The following is a 24,127-nucleotide window of genomic DNA, read 5'->3' on the forward strand; positions in this document are numbered from 1 at the left end:
AATGGCTCATCCTTCCTGAGTCAGCAGAAAAGCCCTTTCAGCCAAAGGATCAGAAGAGCTTTTTTGGCCCCAGAAGCCAATTGGACTTCTACAAGAATGTGGGAGGGTGCCCCTTACACAACAGCAAGCTCTTTTACCAGCCTTGCTTCATTCCACCCTCCCATTACTCATACCATCAAACCCAATCTCTTAAAACTGTGCAAACATGTTAAGGAACACATTTTGAGATATCTAGAAAATGTGTTTCAGGTATTACTAAATGTGAACTGCAGATGCAACAGGTTGGCTAACACCCCAGATGGGAAGCCTTTATAACAGAAGGATGGATGGACATTACGGTTCAATAACAATAGAAATACAGAGGGAGAACCGGGGCTGTGTATTCCACCAATACACTAGGTGGCAGCATCTCTCTGGTGGAGCTCCCATTTGTACAAGTAGCTGTACCCCTAATGGGAAGCCCTGTTAGGGTACTTGGGTGTCTCCAGGGGAATGCCAGAAGGACATTTGTCTGTCCTATGAAAGTTCTGCCTGAGTTTGAAGTGCTTTTGGTGGCAATGCTGTTACACCTGAAGTACTCTGAAAGTACTACTGAGTCCAGGTTGAAAAAGAAAGAAAGAAAGAAAGAAAGAAAGAAAGAAAGAAAGAAAGAAAGAAAGAAAGAAAGAAAGAACTTGCATTGATTTGGATGTGGATAAGGCCTCTATGAAGATATTTTCCTAAACAGTTCATTTTGAACCTGAGTTACCAGACATCCTGACTTGAGCGAGACTTTTCTGAGTTCAACAGCCTGGCATACCACCTTTTATGAATAAAATTTGTAACTGTCAGATGAATCCGAGTGTTTGAATCGTGTGTGTTCGTGTATGTCATGTGCTCATGTCGTCGTATGTTTCTCGTGCTCATCATGGCTGCTTGTGCTCGTGTGTAATTTGTTTTGTAATTGAAGTGATACTGATGAAGACATTTTCACTAACAAGGTAGATTGTATCAGTATATCTGCATTCTGTTTACATATATCATGTTGTATTATATGAAACATAAAACATGTTACAAGTTATGTGAAACATACCTGTACTTCTGTGACTATCTTGTATATAAACGTCCACGCGTGCAAGTGTGTCTGTCTGTCTGTACAGCCCGGAAGTGAGAGGTGGAGTCGGGCTAAGGGCTCCACCTCAGAGGATACGCAAGTGAGGCCAGCACATCGGCAAAGTGAAACCTCTGAAGAAAGTGTCACTCACTTAACAGCTAATACAGAAGCGAGGCGAGCATGCCGAAAAAACGGTATCCCTTTTACTTTTCCTCCCACCGCTAATACACAAGCGAGGTGAGCACGCCGGCAAAACGAAACCTCCGAAGAAAGACAGTCGCTTAGCTGCTAACACACAAACGATGCGAGCACATTGGTGACACAAAACCTCCTAGGAGAGAGACGCCCAAAGTAGTTCCTTTCAATTACCTGACATCTCTGCATTTCAGTTTTTTTCTGACGATTTCAATTGTTTCTAGGACCTCGGGATTTTTACAGCACGGGCTTACACAGCTAGTTTTGTATATGTTCTCTTCTATATATGTACTTATTTACATACTTATATGTTTAGATTATACATGTTTATATATATAATTATTTGATTAAAATGATCTAATTTTTTGTCTTCCTTAGTTCTTTAACATCTTTTTTTTTAGTTGCTCGAAATAGTGGCTGTCCCAATCTGTGATTTCGGAAATTTGGCCAGCCTGTTTTGAATCCGGGACGTGTGTGGTGCAATTGTGTCTGGGGTCCGGCATGCCCTGGTGGCCACAATATCTTAAAATGACCTTTGAGATATCTGTAAATATTCTTATTGTTATTATTAATAATAATAAAAATAATAATGCCACACAATGACAATTGAAGAAGGTGAGTGGAGGACATAAGCTTAAATACCATGCACTGATTTCATGTTATTCTGAAGCTTTTCTAAATCGTGTATTTCTGAGTTGCAAATTTAACACATGCTATTGCGTTTGCTCGTCTTCTGTTACGCCTGCAAACGCAAACCCTAATATTGCACAGTGGCCCAGTTTTGGTTGAACCTCTGTTCAGAGCAGGCCTCTCTCCAGTCAATTGTTCATCAGCGTTCTGTACTCCTCCTTTTCTCTTCTCTAGCTCTGAGGCTCTGTAAGTAAAGCACTTCACGCTAACCCCTGTTTGAACATGGATGGCTCAACCTAAGAAATGACATTAGCAATACAAAGCTGACATGTTGCACAAGCGGACGCCTTATAAAACAGAATGCTAAAATTAGAAGCACAAGATAAATGGCAGTGTCGGACTTAATGCTGTTAATTCTCCTTTTCTAAAGTTTCCATTCTGCTTTCTAACAAAACCAACTTCAGTCCCATCTGCAGCATGAAAACAGCACCCTGCACTACTAAGTATTAAATCGGGTCCCAAGAATCCATGAGCATAAGAGTTTCCCTGCAATGGACTGGCATTCTGTCCAGTGACGGCTCCTGACTAGACCTCAGTGCTCTTGGGGTAGACAGATTTCAGGTTCCCAGTAATGGATGAAGACGGATCAAGAAAATGGCAGAAGAATTACTTCAGATAAATTCATATTTCTAGGCAGACTACAAAGATGCAGCTGCTTTAGAATTCATATGCATTCTAGATTGTTGGGGAACTTAAAAAATACCTATCCAAAGATATCAGACACAACTTTACTACAATCTTAATACATAATTCGCCAGTCTCCTCACTCACTCACTCACTCACATCTGTCCGCCTGCCGCGATGTCGGTCTCGTAAGGTTTTTCGGGCAGCTGCGCAGAAGGCGAATGCACAGTCGCCTTCTGCGCACGTCACCTTCTGCGCATGTCCGAAGCCGAATGCGCAGTCGCCTTCTGCGCAGCTGCCCGAAAAACCTTACGAGACCGACATCGTGGCAGGCGGCAGATTTACGGCCGTGAAAATTCAAAGAGAAAGGCGACTACGGCTGCGAAAATTCAAAGAGAAAGAAAGGCGACTTCGATTAAAGCTCTAGAGGCCTGAAAGGCGATTTCGACTACAGCTCGAGGCCTAATTACACATTCATTCAATACACCTATATCAGGTTTGTGGTGCGGAATGCACAGTCACCTTCTGCGCACATCGCCTTCTGCGCATGACCAAAGCCGAATGCGCAGTCGCCTTCTGCGCAGTTGCCCGAAAAACCTTACGAGACCGACATTGCGGCAGGCGGCGGATTTACGACCGCGAAAATTCAAAGAGAAAGGCGACTACGGCCACAAAAATTCAAAGAGAAAGGAGACTTCGATTAAAGCTCTAGAGGCCTGAAAGGCGATTTCGACTACAGCTTGAGGCCTAATTACGCATTCATTCAATACACCTATATCAGGTTTGTGGTGCTTATACTTATTATATATTATACTATTCCACTCGTGCCCGTTTCATCTTACGTCGTCGAAACGGGTTCTTTGTCTAGTTTATGTATAAAAATCAGTAATTCTGGAGGGCTTACTGCCAGGACTGAAATGTACCAGCACAAAGTAGTGGGGCTACATTGACTTAGAGCAAAGCCTTTGTTACATTTAAGACGACTTTACCAGCGATTTTCAGTTGTGGCTTTCATTTACATAATCTTAGCAAATCTAAGGTAGCCAGTGGTGCACACTCCCATGAAGCCACTCGCCAAGTGTGACACACCCAATGACCGAGAAAAACTAGTGTGTGACTCACTCCTATAAAGTCAGACAGGTTTGAGTGTGAAAACCATCAGCCGTAGAAACCAAGAGTCAAGTCAGAGAACTTGATAACAGTCACTTTTTATTTGTCTAATATCCATTACTTAAGACCCATTAACAATAGTTTAGGACTCTTCTCTCTTTATTTATTTCACTCTATACTCCTTTTCTATTCATAATAGTTTCCAAGATCATTTTGAGTTTGCTGTTCTTAACACACCATAACACGTGAGTTCTTATAACACCTTTATCACACACTGTGCTTGTTTTTTAAAATAATTCCCACACTGTTATCATGTTTACTATAATCATCTCATTTTATAGTTTTTTTGTGCATCCTCCACCTTAAACCACTTGTCTGCACTTATTGTCACATAAATCTTACACTTCTTGGTTGATTATTCCATTTACCCAATCATCTAGCTCTTCATGTTATGCCACTTCCCAGCTCTTACAGTTTTTCTTCATTCTTATCATGACTTCTACCCATACATTCTTGAAATATTCTGTTCATTAGCATTGTCTTCTTCTCTTGTATAATTTTGTTTCTTGTTTGCCATAACACATCTTTATTTATGTTGATCATTATGGAAATGTTGACCATTTCCATAGGGAAACAGTAGCATTGTTTCTGTTTAATAATTCTGTATGATGTCGTTGCTGGAGAGACTGCTTTTTGATCCACCCTTTCAGTTTCTCTGCCCAAGTTCTCTGCTATGGGGCTGAGAGAGACTAAAGAAACTGAGAGAGCAGCTGGACATTACAGGGCATCTTTTTAGGACACTGCCCTTAATCTCAGAGTCTTTGATCCATTTATTATTACAACTATAACAAGTTAAAGCCAATTCCTTGTTTGCTTTATTTGTTTATTCCTACAGGAGAAGCAAAGCTGCATTGAATAATCGACACACAGTACTGCTGCTTTTTGGCAAAATGGACATCTGATCAGAGACCAGACATTGAAAGAACAAGAGTTACAGATGTCCTCTGGGTGTCAGTGTCACATTTATAAAGGATAGCCATTTATAACACACTCAGAACTATACACTGCACGCCTTGCAGCATGTAAAACTTTTCCTGAAAGGCTTTCATTTCTTTGTTCTCCAGATACACTGAAGCAAAATAAGAACACACTGTCAAAGAACTTGAAAGGCGGATGACTGGGAAACACCAAGTCATCAATTAATACGCACCCTCAGGGCCAGTCCTAGCATGGAGTGAAGTTTGTTTGATAACATGGAGTCACCTTTCTGCCTCAGGCTTTTTAAATCCCCTCAAAATCAACTCAGTATGGTAACGTTTCATGGATTTCTTTTAGCTCATTGCAGAATGTACTGGTGTCTATTTTTAATTTTTTATGGTTTATTTTAGTGTACATTTCCACCTTTAACTCTTTATGAGTACTGGACATGCATTATCTTTACTTTATGAATTTTAATATATTTTCATATATACTGTATATACAGGGCTATTCAAAATGAAAGAGCAGATTTCAAAAATGTTCTGCTCATCACTGGATAGAGGAAAGTTCAAAGTTTGGTCCTATGATCCTTGAGGGTGCATGCAAAATGGTAGACCATTTCTTGCCACACACAAGTCAACTGGTCCCTAGTTACTGAATTCACAGCTTCCTCAATGTGACAAATCTTGAAGATTAACGGGCATAGGTGGAACAAACACTCTTTCTCTAATGTACCCCCGTAGATAGATATCACAGGGGGTAAGGTCTGGAGACCTGAGAGGCCATAGACGATGAGCAACATCTTGTTGTCCACCTCTTCCAATCCATTGTCCTAGAATGGTGCCGTTCAGGTAACGCCGGACCTCTAAGTGGAAATGCTACTAAACTATAAACGAGAAACAGCGCTCTGTGGCATTCACTGGTACTTTTCTCTATCCAGTAATGTGTGGAATGTGTTTCTGTCTTATACAGTTTTTTGAAATACATTTTTGAAAAGCACTGTATATACATTATATACTAGATAGATAGATAGATAGATAGATAGATAGATAGATAGATAGATAGATAGATAGATAGATAGATAGATAGATAATCACATGTACACATCTGTTACAGGCTTGAATGTATGTGTTTATCCGCCAAACCAGGGATTAGCATTGTCCTCTGATGCTTCTCTCTTTTCTCCCTTTGCAGACCAGCAGAAGATCCCACCTCCTAATAACGCAATTTCCACATCACCAGACATCACCACCTGATAAAGTAATTTCTGGTTCCGGTCACAAGATCCCTCCTCTTCCTGTTTTTCAGTTATATACATTCACCATATCTCATTGTCTGTCAGTTCTGTTTTGGACTCCTGTCTGTAAAAACCACCAACCCTACTAACTTTTCAAGTATACTGGGACAGTTTCCCCAAACCCTTATGTTTGTGTTTGCCTCTCATTTACAATATATACAGTGCACATGTATATTGTCACACATGCAATTGGGATACAACCTTTTGGCTCATTTGATAGTAATTACCCTCTGAGCCTGAAGTTGGCACTGTCATCTAATGCTTCTCTTCTACCTCCCTGTGCAGAAAGAATGATTTACAAGCAGGCCTCCAATGATGACACTTCTGGTCTATTGAACTACTGTATGTACAGTATATATATATATATATATATATATATATATATATATATATATATATATTTGCAGCTGGAGATCCACAAAGGGAGAAAAATGAATCACGTATCATAAAGTAGTTTTTATTCCTGAGCTTTCAACCCCTACCAGGGGTCTTCATCACAGGATAATGCTTAGACTTACAAGAATCAAAGGCAATATATAGCAAAAAATTACGTGTGTGTGGGGGGGGAGGTGGCTAAGTCAGTGTGACCAGGGGGGGGGGGGGGGGGTATTATTGCTTGTAAAGTCTTGTTTATTATGAATATGTTCACTTAAGTCTGCATATGCTGGATTTATGTCCAAGTGTCTGTTGATGGTGTTCTCATTTGATAACCAGGATTCGGCCGGCTCTCTGGCACTTTTAGTACTGGCCTTGAAAGCTCATTAATATAATGTCACTCAGTTTTTGCCTTAATTCTCAGGTCCAGAGTGCCAGTTGCATCAGATTCCTCCTAGGACGGACCGTACTCCTCTGATTTCCCTTTCCCTGATTGATATTCCCTTCAGACAAATTGGGGTCAATATCGTAGGACCCCTGGAACCCTCAGCTTGAGGAAATAAGTACATCTTAGTGCTCGTAGATTAAGCTACTCGTAATCCCAAGGCCATCACATTGAGATATCTCACAGGAACTAGTACTGGTCTTTGCACTAGTTGGCATCCCCATAGAAGTCCTCACAGACCAGGGGACACCTTTCACCTCGAAGACATTCAGGGAAGTTGCCAAATTACTCAAGATCAAGCACTTAAAGAGCGCAGTGTACATTCCTCAAACTGATGGTGTCATGGAACAGTTCAATCAAACCCTAATCAAATGCTGCTCAAGGTGGTCAGTGGGGACAGAAGGAACTGGGATCAGTTACTCTCCTTCATCCTTTTTGCCTATTGGGAGGTACCTCAGACCTCTTTGGGGTTTTCCACTTTTGAGTTACTCTATGGACAGCAACACTGGGGCATTTTGGATATCTTAAAGGAAGGATGGGAAGAAGAGGTCCTTCCCTCCATAAATACTCTGGAATATATTGCACAATTACATGGTAGATTTGACCTATACTAAAAGAAAACATGGAAAAGGTGCAAACAGCACAGACCCAATGTTATGAGCGCAGCATGGCTTCTCAGGAGTTCAGACCCAGAGATTGCGTCTTGGTCCTCAACCCCAACTCTCGCTCTAAAGTTTTGGCCCATTAGCAGGGCCTCCATGAAGTTAAGGAGAGAGAAGTGGCTTGTCAACTATTTGGTTAAATAGCCGAATCATTGGCTAAGCAAGCAGGTTTATCATGTAAACTTGCTGAAAGCGTGGAAAGAAAGGGACACTGATCCTGGCTCATAAAAAAGAAATTAACTTCGAACCCAATTTGACAACTGCCCAGCCAAAGTACTGGCTTAAGCCCCATAGAAGATCTGTGAAGAGACCAGAAGATGGCAGTTTACAACGCTTTCCATCCAGCCCAATGGAGCTTGACAGGATCTGCCAGGAAGAGTAGGATAAACGGCCCAACTCTAGGCGTTCAAAGTTTATAAAGACTTAGCCAAGAAGACCTGATGTCAGAAGTGCTGCCAAAGGGGCTTCTACAAAGTATTGAATACTTATATGAATGAGAGATTTCATTTTCTCATTTGTAGCAAATTTGCAAACATTTCCAATCATGTTATCATTTTGTCATTATGGATTATTGAGTGTAGATTGTTGGATAAAAATTACAAATTTATCCATTTAAAATGAAATCTACAGCACAATAAAGTGTGTAGAAAGTGAAGGTAACTGAATACTTTCTGAATCCAATATATATACTGCATTTATATTATATATATAGTAAATTAATTTGGGATTTCCTCCTGATACACAGGGGACTCTTTAGAGAAAGAAATGCTCTTTAAGGTGATGTTTACCTAAGGAAATGCTTTTTTAGTTTCAGTTTCCTCAGGTTTTTCTTTGTAGCATACAAATACAACAGGCTCCCAATACACAAACAGCCCTTTAACCACGGGCTTTACTTTGGTCTGAACCATCAAAATCTTTGAAAAGGAAACATTTGAGAAACCACTGAATGAACCTCAGTGGGCTGCTTTTTCAAACACTATAAATCCTGTAGACAGACTCAGTGGAGTCATTACAAATTCTTAATAAGTTATCCATTAATGGCAGCTAAAAGTTCATGTACCACCTCAGCCTTGAAGTGTATCATCTAGTTATATGGATTAAAAAGACAGAATTTAAAATAATTATAAACATTCTTTAGCAGTAAGAGGGTTGCACTGCTGCCACACAGATCCAACATCCTTTATTTTTTTGAGCCCTGTCTGAAGTGAGCACATTCTCTCCACGTCTGTGTAGGTTTATTCTGGGCACTCAAGTTCTCTTCCCAGATCCCCAAAGCAGTGAATTGCTGATTGCAGACTGGCCCCTGTGAGAGTGGAGGTGTGTGCTTCAGTCCCTGTAATGGATTGTTGGCTCACACAGGGTGGGTGCTTGCCAGGATAAGTTCCGCCCCCAGTCCTAAACTGGCTTAAGCTGGTTTGAGATTGTTATGGTATAATAATAATAATAATAAACCTCACTTGAACACTTTTAACATTCAAATGTCACCATGAGTACCAGAAATAAGAGATTTTAAGTACACATTCTAACATTAAATATTGAAATTGTCTGATTTGTCCATATTACAAAATGATATATTTACAGCATAGTAAACACATAAAGAATTATATCGTTTAGCATTTTATTACATGTGAATAAATACTATTTTCTATCTATTCAGAACTGGGTCCTTTTTTTTGACATTTGTGCTCTGTTTGGGGAGTTTTAATATATTTTTGTCATTCAAAAAAATATTTGAAAAGTATTTGTTTAAAGTTGTTATAATTATTTCACAACTTCTTTCGACACCAACTGTGTTTGCATTGCTGGTTGCCACTTTGATTAATGGCTTGGTTCATTAACTTTTTATGAGAACTCCTAAAATGTTAAAAATAAAGTATACCTCTGCTATTATATTTGAAAAATTCAATTTTGACTTATGATTTCTTCTAGAAAGGGTTATGGAGATGCTGAATAATTGTTAATCTTATGTTTGACACCATTTATTTTTCGTACCTTGGGTGCCTTGATTTTGTGGAGATTTGTTGTAGCAGTTGCTATGCCATTGCTAGGGGTGGTATCCAGGGTCATGGCTGATGTGTCATTAGGGGTCAAGAGTATAAAGGTCACTTCCTTACACTTACTGGTATCCAAGATTTGATAAAATAGTGTTGTTTCTATTGCACTATTATATGTAGTAGGGGGTTTCCCCTGCATGCACCCACTTCGCATCTCTGCCACTCACGTTGTGAAGAGGGGGGTTGAAAGCACCCCAAGGAGATGCGGTCGCTCCTCTGAAACCCCCTCTTAAAAAGTGATACAGTGGGAAACAAATACAGTTTTTTTTTTTTACATCCTCTTTGCTCAGTCAGCTGCTGGCTTGCTGCTGCTGCCGTGTGATCTGCATCTCGCATGGCACTTCGAACATCTACTCTTTGTCTTTTATTTCTGGCCCCGGAAGTGGTTAAATCTCCTGGCATAAAGTCTCGTCTCGCGGTACGTAAGTTTTTGATATTTTTTAGTTTATAATTTAAAAATGGAATAAGAATCTGAAAATCTAACAACATCACCTTAAAGTTCAATACATTCTGAAAAGAATGATACCAAACATATACTGTATACTGTATGTAGGTTTTAAAATAATCCCTATTTAAAGCGTGACAAAAAAACGTAACATAAAATCGTTGCACTTTTAGGCTTTAGGGATTGAGGATTACTTGTGTTTTGTTCTGTGTATTGTATTGACCCCCTTCTTTTTGACACCCACTGCATTCCCAACCCACCTGGAAAGGGGTTTCTCTTTGAACTACCTTTCCCAAAGTTTCTTCCACTTTTTCCCTAGAAGGGTTTTTTTTTTGGGAGTTTTTCCTTGTCTTCTTAGAGAGTCAAGGCTGGGGGGCTGTCAAGTGGCAGGGCCTGTTAAAGCTTGTTGCAGCACTTCTTATGTGATTTTGGGCTATACAAAAATAAATTGTATTGTATTGTTGCTGTGTGATTCTTGATAAAAAAACTTTTCCTGGTTAACAAACTTGCTTTGTAGTATTAAGGTGTTTGGTTTTTGATTAATGTTTTGAATTTGTCCACAGATTGGCTAGACCAGGGGTAGGCAACGTCGGTCCTGGAGTGCCACAGTATGTGCAGGTTTTTGTTCCAACCCAGTTCCTTAACGAGAACTCAATTATTGCTGATGAAGCACATATTGCTTAAGTGACATTTTAATGCTTCATTTTAGTGGTCTCGCTTGTTAAGGTTCTCCAACCTTAATTGCTTATTTCAATCTTAAACTGCTGCATTCAGTGTTTTAATTGCTCCTTATTAGCAATAAGATGTAAAAGACAAAGCAGCCAGCAGTTCTCCAGCTAGCTTTTTTCCAATTACATCTGTGTGTGTTCATCATGCACGGTTTGATTTAATAAAACACTTAATAGAAAAATGTGACAGACTGAAAATGATCTGTTTTAGGCTTCAAATCATTTGGATGATATCCTTGGAAAGGAAAAAAATCTACGATATAAAAGCCTTACATTGCACAGACTAACAAGCCATAAAATTAAATAAGGTCTGAGATTGGCAATGATTGGTTTCTAATTAAGCAATTGGGTTGAATGAAAACCTGTAGCCACTGCGGCTCACCAGGACCGACGTTGCCTACCCCTGTTTTACATCTTATTGCTAATAAGGAGCAATTAAAACACTGAATGCAGCAGTTTAAGATTGAAATAAGCAATTAAGGTTGGAGAACCTTAACAAGCGAGACCACTAAAATGAAGCATTAAAATGTCACTTAAGCAATATGTGCTTCATCATCAATAATTGAGTTCTCGTTAAGGAACTGGGTTGGAACAAAAACCTGCACATACTGTGGCACTCCAGGACCGACGTTGCCTACCCCTGGGCTAGACCTTTATTGATGACTTTGGCTTGACATCTCAAATACCTCTCATCTCCTGATTCCTTTTCAATAAAAAACTGTCTTTTTCTTTGTCAGTAAAGTGACATCACTGCGCCACCAGCATAAAGGTCACCTTGGGCATTAGAAGGTCACTCAAGGTTACAGATAAATCTCTACATGTTGACAGGTATGTTTACAATTTATGATCGCCAGTTAAAAAGTTTAGGGTTTCGAATTACAACTACTATTTAGCATGAATTTTCATGGTTTTGTTGAAAGATCCATCCATCCATTCATCCATTGTCTCCCGCTTATCCGAGGTCGGGACGCGGGGGCAGCAGCTTGAGCAGAGATGCCCAGACTTCCCTCTCTCCGGCCACTTCTTCTAGCTCTTCCGGGAGAATCGCAAGGCGTTCCCAGGCCAGCCGGGAGACATAATACCTCCAGCGTGTCCTGGGTCTTCCCCGGGGCCTCCTCCCAGTTGGATGTGCCCGGAACACCTCACCAGGGAGGCATCCAGATCAGATGCCCGAGCCACCTCATCTGACTCCTCTCGATGCGGAGGAGCAGCGGCTCTACTCTGAGCCCCTCCCGGATGACTGAGCTTCTCACTCTATCTTTAAGGGAGAGCCCAGAAACCCTGCAGAGGAAACTCATTTCAGCCGCTTGTATTCACAATCTCGTTCTTTCGGTCACTACCCATAGCTCATGACCATAGGTGAGGGTAGGAACATAGATCGACTGGTAAATTGAGAGCTTTGCCTTATGGCTCAGCTCCTTTTTCACCACGACAGACCGATGCAGAGCCCACATCATTGTGGACGCCGCACCGATCCGCCTGTCGATCTCACGGTCCATTCTTCCCTCACTCATGAACAAGTCCCCGAGATACTTGAACTCCTCCACTTGAGGCAGGATCTCGCTCCCAACCCTGAGAGGGCACTCCACCCTTTTCCGGCTGAGGACCATGGTCTCGGATTTGGAGGTGCTGATTCCCATCCCAGCCGCTTCACACTCAGCTGCGAACCGATCCAGAGAGAGCTGAAGATCATGGCCTGATGAAGCAAACAGGACAACATCATCTGCAAAAAGCAGTGACCCAATCCTGAGTCCACCAAACCAGACCCCCTCAACACCCTGGCTGCGCCTAGAAATTCTGTCCATAAAAGTTATGAACAGAATTGGTGAATCAGAATCAGTCCCTTCCTCGAACCGCCACCTTATCGTGGTGGAGGGGTTTGCGTGTCCCAATGATCCTAGGAGCTCTGTTGTCCGGGCCTTTATGCCCCTGGTAGGGTCACCCAAGGCAAACTGGTCCTAGGTGAGGGATGAGACAAAGTGCAGTTCAAAAGACCTTCTATGATGAACAAAAAATTTGGACAGCGTTTTCCCTTGCCCGGACGCGGGTCACCGGGGCCCCCCTCTGGAGCCAGGCCTGGAGGTAGGGCTCGATGGCGAACGCCTGGTGGCCGGGCTTGCACCCGTGGGGCTCGGCCGGGCACAGCCCGAAGAGGCAACGTGGGTCCCTCCTTCCCATGGGCTCACCACCTATGGGAGGGGCCAAGGAGGTCGGGTGCAGTGTGAGTTGGGTAGTAGCCGAAGGCAGGGGACCTTGGCGGTCCGATCCTCGGCTACAGAAGCTGTCTCTTGTTGAAAGATTTGCGACTGATTTCTAGTTTCAGTTTTGGTTTGGAAAATAACTACCATTATCATCTGGTTAGTTCCATTAAATCTTCTGTATCTCTGACACAACACAACTTTTAGCAACAGTGACGGTGCTGTGGACTTTTTCAGCCTAAAAGAATTCCAGCATTTCTTGAATGCATCAGAAAGAAAACAGAGCAAGTTCTCAAAAGTGTACTGGAGCAATTTGTGATCCATTCCAGAATGGCATTTAGACAAGAGGTCATATAAAATATTTGTATGCCTGTTACAAATATAACAAAATATGCCCTGAACTATGAATCTGTCTAAATATGCCCTGAACTTTTTAACTCTCTGCAGAATTAATTTGGTGGCAAAGTGGCACAGTGTTAGTGCTGCTGGGTTCAATTTCTGGGTAGTTCCTGTTTGAAGTGTGCTGAGATAAGCTTCAGCTTCCCTGTGATCCTGGTCTGGATAAGTAGGTTGGGAAGATGGAAGGATAGAATTATTTCAGTTAATTAATATCAACCAATAGTTAATGATCAATTAGTTAATAAAGATCAATCAATATGGTGTCATCTATCTATCTATCTATCTATCTATCTATCTATCTATCTATCTATCTATCTATCTATCTATCTATCTATCTATCTATCTATCTATCTATCTATCTATCTATCTATCTATTATATAATGCCTTATGCATCTATCTATCTATCTATTTTTGTTTGTGTTCTTTCATGAGGGAAGCTTACCACTGGCCTCATTATAGGGCACGAACACAAAAGGATGAACTTTTTAAAAACAGCCTTACTTCACATTCCGGTGACATCAGGATTAACATTTCCAGGATGTGAGAGCTACTGAACCAGATAACAACACACTGAGACAGCTTAAGGAAGTCTGAAGGGAGTTTCCTTTTATACTGAGAAGTAACAGAGAGAGAGAAAAAACCCAAACCAAAACAAACAAACGCTGTAATTATTAACATCTGTATTGGTTCAGCGACTCTATGGGTTTGGGACTCAGTGCTTTTCTCTTTAATATAAGGGTTAGCTCCTTTGAAGTAAAATCTGTATCAATTTACTAGACCATGAAATTCTCTCTCAAGTACGTGAACACCTGTAAAAATGGGACGTTTGGCCCATGAAAAGAGTTAATGTCGAACTGTCTCCCTGCTTAGCTTTCTTTTCTTTTGTAGCTGTAAATCTAACAAAAGTGGATCATCTCCCAACCTTGAGCAATGCAATGAGCTCACATGCACTCCATGCCACTACACGTCTATATGAAAGGATAATATGGAAGGAGTCATTTACTTTTTTTCCCTATATTTTTATTACAAATATATCCGGAAAGCATTGACCCATGACACCTGCACTTTAACTGAAATCCTTGCGTTCTTGCTTGACATGTGATAAAAAGAGACTACCTGGTTTAAAAACCTTTTCATGACAGCCTTTTGTCTACGACATTCATCTACTATGATATGGAAAAAACAGCAGAGATGTGAATGTCAAGTGTCTCTCAGATCCACTGTAAATGGGATGAAACCACCGACAATACCTGAAATAAGTTATTGTTATTTTAAATAAACATATAATCATCCATGAAAATATAGCTGGTGTTATGAACTCGAGAGTTCCAAAGTAAAAAAATAGCTCAAAATACCCAAACTAGTCACAAAAATGGGCAATGAAGAATCTTTATAATGTAAAAGATTTATTTTACATAGATGCTTTGTAATAATCAAACTGCCCAAAAAGCACAAAAAAGGGGTTGCCTGCAAAGAAAAAGGCAATCTAAGGTGAACAATGTCCCAAAACACAAATTCAAAGAATATAATAAAAAACAGAGGACAGAGGCCAAAAATCCAGAAAATCACAAAAAGCACAATAACAATAATCACTACACAAACTCACCACTACCGTAAGCGCATTCAGAATAAACCGCAAAGGATTGTGGGCTGTCCTCAGGCCTGTATGAGGCTTACGGCAGTCCCTTGGTGGCCACGCCTCTTTGGGAACTACCCACAAAACACACAAAACAAAAAATAAAATACATAGGTACACAGAAATTAAATAACAAGCAATATTTTCATAAAAAGGGAATTAAGAATTAGCAAGAAACACATAAAAAACAGCATTTGAACCCCAGCCAGGAGAAGAACCCTGGCTGAAATGTAACAACTGGACGTGTCCTCTAGACTTACCACAATAATAATAAAATAATAATTCATTACATTTATATAGCGCTTTTCTCAGTGCTCAACCACAGCACAAACAGTACAGGGAGAATAAGCATCACAAATGGAATCCCCTGTCCAGACCTTTTTTAATCAATAGTAATTTCCATCCATCTATTCATCCATCTACCCATCCATTCATCCATCCATCCATCCAGTTTCCAACTTGCTGAATCCGAACACAGGGTCACGGGGCTCTGCTGGAGCCAATCCCAGCCAACACAGGGCACAAGGCAGGGAACCAATCCCGGGCAGGGTGCCAGACCACCACAGGACACACACACACACACAAACACACACACACCCAGCACACACTAGGGCCAATTTAGAATCGCCAATCAACCTAACCTGCATGTCTTTGGACTGTGGGAGGAAGCCCATGCAGACACGGGGAGAACATGCAAGCTCCATGCAGGGAGGACCTGGGAAGCGAACCCGGGTCTCCTAACTGCAAGGCAGCAGCGTTACCACTGCGCCACCATGCCGCCTCCATCCATCCATCCATCCATCCATCCGAATCCATCCATCTTCAAATCTGCTCTGTCCAATTCTGGGTTGCAAGAGGCCATGAGCCTTATCTGTTTGGCATTGGTCATACAGCAAGAAGGAAGCCTAAATGAGATATCAGCCCATCAGTGAGTACATTCATTTATACAAACTCACTTTCCAAATTTTGTAATTGACAAGGATTAGTTTTACTTTGGCGCAATAACGCAACAGCATGACTTAACTTAATCAGGGACAACTACAAATGAATTAATCTTTTCTTTTAAATTGTGGCCAGATATCCTAATAAAATCCCAAACTTGATTTTTATATGTTGTTAGACATGAGTGTATAGGGGACGCCTTCAGAGCCCTACCAAAAAAGTAATGTCACTCCACTCCTTCAGGGGGCGCTGTAGCTAATACTTGCTCCACTATCCTCTGCAATGTAAGAACACCAGGAAGCCAATTGATATCACTCCCCACCTTGTTCTATCACATCCTACCTGTTGTTGGTTGCTCAGCATATAAACTGTCCGACGACAGGAGATGGTCATTTACTTATGGACCCGTGACTGAAGGAATCAGACTCCTTATCAGGACACAAAGTCTGCAGTTCATGGCAGCACCTGAGTGTGGCTGTGGCCACATTGCCTTTAGTTCTTTTCATTTAATCACTTCAACAACTTTTGTTACACCAGGGTGGTGCCCCAGTGTTTAATTTTGTCCTCTTCGTCTTAATTAAAATATCTAGATACCCAGACAAAATGGAAAACTTGTAGTGGTTGCTACATATTTTATATACTTTTTCTGTTTCTGCCGCTTGCTCTCTTTGGAATATATGTCAAAGGGAATGAGTATTTTAAGGATATCACTTTAAGGGGAGCAGGGGGCCAATCCACGCCTGTGGGTCCTTGCATAAACGCGCTGGTGTGTGTCGTAAGAAGGAGAACCGACTTCAAAAGGACAAGAAGGTGTGCATTTTGAAAAGAAAGGATTGCTTGAGAAGGAGCTGGAAAAGCGGATAAGAAAAGAAGCGATCTGTAAGGCAAGGAATGCTCCGTAGCTAGATCGGTTCAGGCGCACGGAAAAAGAAAGAGTGCTGGCTGACCAGGGAAGGTCATCGGAGTGCACGGCTTTGCCTTTTATTTGTGACGCTTGCATCTTCCATGGAGGGACGTTAACGCCATTACACCCAGGTGAGGCGGACTTCAGCATTCAAGATAAGAGTTGTCTCCAAGCCGGTGAGAACGCTTCTTTCATATAATAATAATAATAATAATAATTCATTACATTTATATAGTGCTTTTCTCAGTACTCAAAGCGCTATCCACATCTGCAGAAAGCAAACAAGTCAGTGGGATATTTGACTAGTACGCTTGATTTATTTGTGGAGTTCCCAGCCCGTTTTGGATCCAAAGCCAAATCAAAATTCGGTCTAAGGCCGGAGCTATACTTCACGCGACGTGACGAATGCTGCAGCAGACGCTCCTGCTACGCAAGCGTTGAAGTGTTTATACTTGCACGCGTACTTTACGTAAATCTGAAGTGCTGGCAGTGCGAGATATTATCACGGTGAGAACATGTTCGGCTTCTCTGTGTTGTGAATTGCCTAGAACACCCATTAAATTCCGATGACACCTTACAGTCATATCTCTGAAAAGGATGTTTATTGATTAAATCCAGGGATGTGTCCATTCCAGCAAGCATTGGGCACGAGTGAGAAACAATCCCTGGACGATGCCTCGGCTCAACTCAAGGTGAATACAAGCACACACATACACTAGCGTCATTTTAGCGGCACCAAATCCCTAAATCTGCATATCTTTGGAAGGAAACTGGAGCACACTGAGGAAACCCAGCAGGAAAACATGAAAACACAAGGCAGGGAATATCAGCGATGTGACTCCCTGCAAGACAGCAGTGCTAACGCTCCACCACTGTGTCACCTCCATGTGTGTAATTATTAACAGTATTCATTATTTAAACGAAATTACCGATTTATCTGTAAAATGTAATATACATACTTTAATGCTTTTCATCATGAAAGTGATATCAAGTATAAATCTAAAGATTCAAAATGTGCAGAGAGTTGGAATATCATACATTTAATGTGTTCAGTGTAGCGATCTCTTGCTGTTTGCCACTGCTGTCAGTACCGGAGGAATCTCTAGAAAAAAAGACGGCACAGAAGACGGTATGTGAGAATTTTAAAATGTATCGTGTCATTACGATCGGGAATATGCGACGCTTGAATATAAAAGCACCATGAATACATCTGTATGTCAGCATTTTGCTTCACCACATCGAACCATTTATCAAATATTGAAGCGCGCACGCCAATCTCGTAGCATCCGCAAAGCGGCTTTCTGTCACATGTAGATAGTAACCAGAGACTCAGACGTCACATTCCAACTTTTAGCACACTGCGCCCCCCGACTTTTTGCTGGTACTGCAACATGCGCACGCGTCGCGTTAATTTCTGAGGACCTGCTCAGAGGACGCATCAAATGAACGCTCAGAACGCATGGCAGCCATGATGCGGGCGCATACGCGTTCTGAGCGTGAAGTATAAATGAACCCTTAAAGGGACTGAGGAATGCGTAGGGAGAGCATGTCTAATTTATATATGTATATAAATGTATATATATGTATGTGATGTGAATATTTTTGTGCTGTCTGTAAGTGGTCATATTTCTTTTTTTTTGTTATTATTCTTGTCTCGTTTCCTTTTCTGTTTTAACGTTTTTTGGGAAGTGCATTATAAAGGGGGGGTTCATGGGGGTGGTCGTAGTGATTAGTATCTGTTTACTTGGTCTGGGTTTGTTCAGGATTTGTTAAAGGTTGATTATAGTTCTGTTTGGGTGTTTATAATATATATTCTTGTTTGTTTAATTGACTTAATTGTTCGGGTGGTTATTTTATTTATTTTTTTATTTACCTCCATCCAAGGGGATCAACTTGAGGCTAAGGTTCCGTCTGGTTCAGTTCCGATATAATTATTTTCTTCCTAAGAGTAGGAGATTCTTGTGTGTGCCGGGCTCCTCATCTTACGTTAAGAGGAACTCGCTACAAACTGGCCTGTATTACACTCCAGCACGCCCAGGGTGTACAATTAAAATCCATGCTGCATCTGTCATTTAGAATAAGTCAGTCATATGAACTCCAGATTCTCAACTCTCACCTTCCAAACATGCCACAGGAAGTGTGCTTCAATGTAACAGACTTTCCAGAGGGTCCTGCTGTGCTTCAACTGCTACTCTATATTAAGTAGCTACAAAAAAATACAAAATGGAAGAGCCAACAGGTCATTTATACTTTACCATTCTCTGACTGCCACCAAGACTTCTTGCGATGCTCCTTGAACGTGGTGATGACGTTTTCAATTCGATGGCTGATGTGATTGTACACAGGATCATAGGGGTGTCGAGAGTCACACTGAAAACACTTCTTCTCATCCTTTTTGATAGAAAAGGAACACAAGTGGACAATCTTAGTTTAAAAATCTCAGCTGAAGCAAACTGCAATGTGAGCTATTGCAGGATTATACATCACAACTGTCAGAAATGATGCTCTGTATACCTAGAGATCTTTTTTTTAACAAAGGTCAACTCAGTTAAACCTGCATCTGCTTTCACTGAACATGCATGCCTTTATGAGTCAGGGCCCTTTAATTCCCTGTAATTCTGTGAATTCTTTCAGACTGAACAAAACTTTCTATTCCTAAAGCGTAACCTTAATCTTGCTCAGAAAATCTGCCAAAAATCATGAGTATGATCATTACTGACTCACAGTGGAGACTCATAATAAACAAAAATCCCAAGAATTATGTGTGTTAATGCATCAGTAGCCATTTGAAAGGCCACTGCACAAGTGCTCTGTGTTCCTGGAACAGATAAAAAAAACAATTATTGAAATGTACTGGCAGAGCTGCTGTGTCTAAGCTTTGGGACTATCACTGAACTGATGGAGGACTAATGGCCGGCAATTTCCAGAGTTTGTATATATAACAAAGCCCAATGTGAGCCTGCTAAAAAGGGCAACAATGAAGTCACCACTCCCACACGGTGCCTCTCAGGCCCTCCTTTAACTCTGCCGGTTGGTCACTTCAGTCCACCATAAACTAAATGTAAAAATAGAACAACATATTTATGCAAACCATTCACTTCATACTAAAAATAAAACAAAATGTTTCTGTTTTAGATTTTTATTTTGGTGCGTATCTGAAAAAGAGTTAAGCAGAAAAGTCACTTAGTTGATGAGGGGCCCATGAAATGGAGAACAAATTTAGAGGTGATAAAAAAATGTGGAAAGCAGACTGGGTGTTAAAAAGCGGCCATTTGAGAAGATCAAGGGCTGAAGTCACAACACTCCTTTACTGCTGGCAGGCCCGGTCTTAGGTATTATGGGGCCCTAGGTGAAAGGGGGGGGCGGAGCCCCCCCTGGAAGCTCTGTGAAATGCGTGAAAATTAGACCAAGGAGTCGATCCGGGGCCCTAGGCGGTCGCCTACTTCGCCTATGCCTAAGGCCGGGCCTGATTGGGACAAATAATGCTGTAGTATATTTAAGTATATATGACAATTGCTCACTCGGACAATTTGTTTTGGGGGCCCCCAAGAAGGCGGGGGCCCTAAGCTATAGCTTGTGTAGCTTATACGTAAATCCTGCACTGACTGCTGGTGAGATCAGTGAGCACAGCCTAAGAAAAAGTTACATTTCACTCTTTTCTTTGGATTGGTGTCTTTCAAATCGCTGTAGCCGTGAAAAAGAGACTGATCCAGACTGACTACAATGGGCTTCAGTATATTGTTGTGCAAGAGGGCTTCAAGACATCTTTAGTCCTATTGGGTGTAACAAGCCAATCTGCCATCTTTTTTTCAGTCCATTTCATTCTATCTATTTTCGGCCACTTATCCGGGTCCGAGTCACGGAGGCAGCTGTCCAAGCAATTACACCCAGATGTTCCTTTTTCCCCCACAAACTCCTCCACCTCCTCTGGGAATACACAGAAGAGAAATAATCTCTACAGCGTGTCCTGGATCTGCCCCAAGGTCTCCTCTCAGTTGGACATGCCTGAAACATCTCCCCATGACATCCTAATCAGATGCCTGAACCACTTCAACTAACTCCTTTCAAAGTGGAGAAGTTCTGTTTTGAGCTCCTCTCCAGTGTCTAAACTTCTCAACCTATCTTTAAGGATGAGTCCAGACACTCTGCAAGTAAACTCATTTCTGCTTCCTGTATCCACAATCTAGTTCTTTCCGTCACAACCCAAAGCTCCTGACCATAGGTAAGGATAGGAATGTAGATCGACCAGTAAATCAAGAGCTTTGTCTTTCGGCTCAACTCCTTCTTCACCATGACTGATCGTTACTACAGTTCTCTTTGTCCCTCACAAGTGAAGAAGATCACAAAATACTTAAACTCCTTGGCTAGAGGCAGCACTCCATCCCCAACCCAGAGTGGGCACTGTACCCACTGTACTGTACTTGGTGGTGCATATCCTCATCCTGGCTACTTCACACTCAGCAGTAAACTGCCCCAGTGCTTGTCTAAGGTTACAGCAAGAATGAAGCCAACAGGACCACATCATCTGAAAGAAACTGAGACACGATCCTGAGGCCACCGAACTGGGCCTCCTCCACACTTTGCTTGTGCCTACAAATTCTGTCCATAAAAAAATAAAGGTCTCAGACCCACCAGGAACGTGCCTGAATTATCATTGGCAATGCGAACCAACATTTTGCTCTAGCTGTACAGGGACTGAATAGCCTGCAATAGCTGGCTTGGTACCCGATACTATTCCCCCAAAGCACTCCCGAAAGGTCCCCTTCCCCAGTAGACACGGTGAAATGCATTTTCCAAGTCCACAAAACACATAGGGACTGACTGAGCATGCTCTTGTGAACCCTTCAGAATTCTCGTGGGGGCAAAGTGCTGGTCCAGTGTTCCACGCACCCAAAGTGAAATCTGTGGTGTTCCTCCTGAATCAACAGCCAAATCCTTCTTTCCAGAATCCTTCCTTAATCCTTTCCAGAACACACCCTTTGGTTCACTTTCTTAAAAATGGGGACCACCACCCTAGTGCTGCCCCCCCCCCCACCATTTCTCTGCATCACATGAAGAAGTACAGTACATAGTATGACTTAGCACTAGGAGTGGGCGAAATGCCGGTCGATCCCTTATACTAAATGAAATTCTATTTCTGGTATGGATTTTGACAAAGAACGGTTACACCGGTAAGCTAAAAAAAATAATGTAAAACTGTCCAACACATTCAAACATAAAACATACAAAATCTGTGCATGTTTAAAAAGGAAATGTGTTTTTCTGTCAATGTATTTGCACTCGAAAGGTAATGTCGTTGTGTATGGATTGCAGGTGAACTGTGTGTAATAAATGACCCTTGCCCTTGTTCTTAAATACGTCTCATTAAGTTCTTTTTGTTTGTTTGGTTTGAACCTTATTGATTTTTTTTAATGTAAATTTCATAGGTTTAAATAATCATGAATGTTGTGCATTTATTTAAAGCATTATTTCTTGTATACCAATATTTTGTTTTATTTATCAAAGTTCTTTATTAATAGATATCTTACGCCAAGCACTCTTTATCCTCTATTGATCTTCTACGCAGTGTTTGACTATAAAGGATCCACAATAAGTTCAGCTGACAGGATTCTCCTGTTGATAACGTTTTTTTTTACATCCAACAAATTCACACCCATCATTCATTCAATTTCTGTTTTTTTTTCTGTTTCCTGATGAGCGTTGTGGTAAGCTATAGACATTTTCCAGAGTGTAGGTCCTAACTGTACTATCTAAGCTCAAGAAGAATGAAAAGTTCTCTGTTAATCCTTTCCATCCACCCATCCATTTTCTAAATCAGACCTGCCTACTAGAAACGAGTGGGATGCCAAAACCTTTCCCAGTAGAATCAGGTTAAAAGACTGGAAGCGAAGTTGGACAGGACAGCAGAACATTATATTTCCATACTTTTCTTCAATATAAATGGTGCAAAAAATGGTTAACAAAATAAACAGATGAAGACCTAAATGTTCTATTCCTTCCATTCCACCATGTTTCAAGTTAAGTTTTGAGACAAAAGTGGAATGTTTTTAACTCATCTTGTTGTATGTACAGTTCTGTACTCAATTTTATTTTTATAAAAGATACCACTTTGAGTTGTCCACATTGTGAAATGGACTCTGTGACGATTTCTGCATATTCTTCTACAGTCAGCACTCCAAGAACAAACATGCAAGTCTGCTCCGCAAACACCTGACACTCAGCTGTTCCTCCAGCCGTCAGCAGTATGTGAAGATGACAGACCCTCTGAGGCACATTGGGTATTTTTGGTCTAACTAAAACCCAAGTAGGGTGGAAATTCATCCTCTTGACATTTCCCAGGACCTATGCTCAATTCCAATATGGTCACTTTGCTCGACGTTTACCTGTTGTTCCTGTGTCCATGTGGATTTTCTTTGGTTGTATCAAAGATATGCATGCTAGGGGCCTTGCTGACTCTAAATTAGCAGACATTTTGGGTATTGGCTTTCCAATGGATACGTGTTGATTTCTGACTTGCAAAAAATGATGCTGGAATAAATTCTGATTCCCTATAACCCTGTGATGAACAAAGCAATTTTGGAAAATAGATTAATGAATACATTTCATTGAAATTTTTCAGACAAGCTGTACATAACCAGCCCACCAAGTCTTTCAAATATTCTGCCACGGAGAGACTGAAAAGCATTCTATGATCTCTGAAAAGGCTGCAAAATGAATTTGAAGACCTTTAGAGCTAAAAAGAGCTCAGTGCCTGACCAGCAGTGTGTGACCTTTGAAGCGCACTAAATCAAGGCAGTGTGGCCTGGTGGGTGGGCTTGAAGACAAGAAGGTTGTCAGCTCAGTTCCTGCCACTGACCTCTGGAGAAGATCACCCAATATGACCACTGTAAGAAATGTTCAAGATAACAATGGTAATGTAGCTCTGCACTTGTAAATTGCTTTGGAATGATATTCACTATGAAAGTCTACTATAAAATGAAACCTAAATTAGCCAAATACTTCAAAATTGCTTTAATGTAAGTCTAGAAAAAAGGAGTCGCTCAAAAAAACGACTGATTGGCAAAATTTACCAAGGCATTATTAGCAATAAATGTGTTGTGTTCATCAGTGACTTTGTTCGCTCAGTATTTTCCTGTAAATTAGTTATACAGACAGCTTAGAGCACGGGTGTCGAACTCCGGTCCTGGAGGGCCGCAGTGGCTGCAGGTTTTCATTCTAACCACCTTCTTCATTAGTGAGCCGTTTTTGCTGCTAATTAACTTCTTTTGCCTTAGTTTTAATTAACTTGATTCAGACCCCTTAATTGTCTCTTTTACCTTAATTAGCAGCCAAACAATAATGAGACACAAAA

General features: G+C 41.2%; 1 protein-coding gene across 3 annotated transcripts in view; it reads right to left on the reverse strand.

Moving 5' to 3' along the window:
* The window catches only part of lamb2 (laminin, beta 2 (laminin S)), a 200,720-nt gene that overhangs the window by 103,121 nt on the left and 73,472 nt on the right, over nt 1-24,127 (reverse strand). For all 3 annotated transcript variants that reach the window (XM_051921147.1, XM_051921148.1, XM_051921149.1), the window contains one exon: nt 19,032-19,167. In XM_051921147.1, coding sequence (XP_051777107.1) covers nt 19,032-19,167 — 136 coding nt within the window. The remainder of the gene's footprint in view (nt 1-19,031; nt 19,168-24,127) is intronic.

The sequence above is a fragment of the Erpetoichthys calabaricus genome, chromosome 18 (genome assembly GCF_900747795.2).
Source record: "Erpetoichthys calabaricus chromosome 18, fErpCal1.3, whole genome shotgun sequence".
Classification (NCBI taxonomy): Eukaryota; Metazoa; Chordata; class Cladistia; order Polypteriformes; family Polypteridae; genus Erpetoichthys; species Erpetoichthys calabaricus.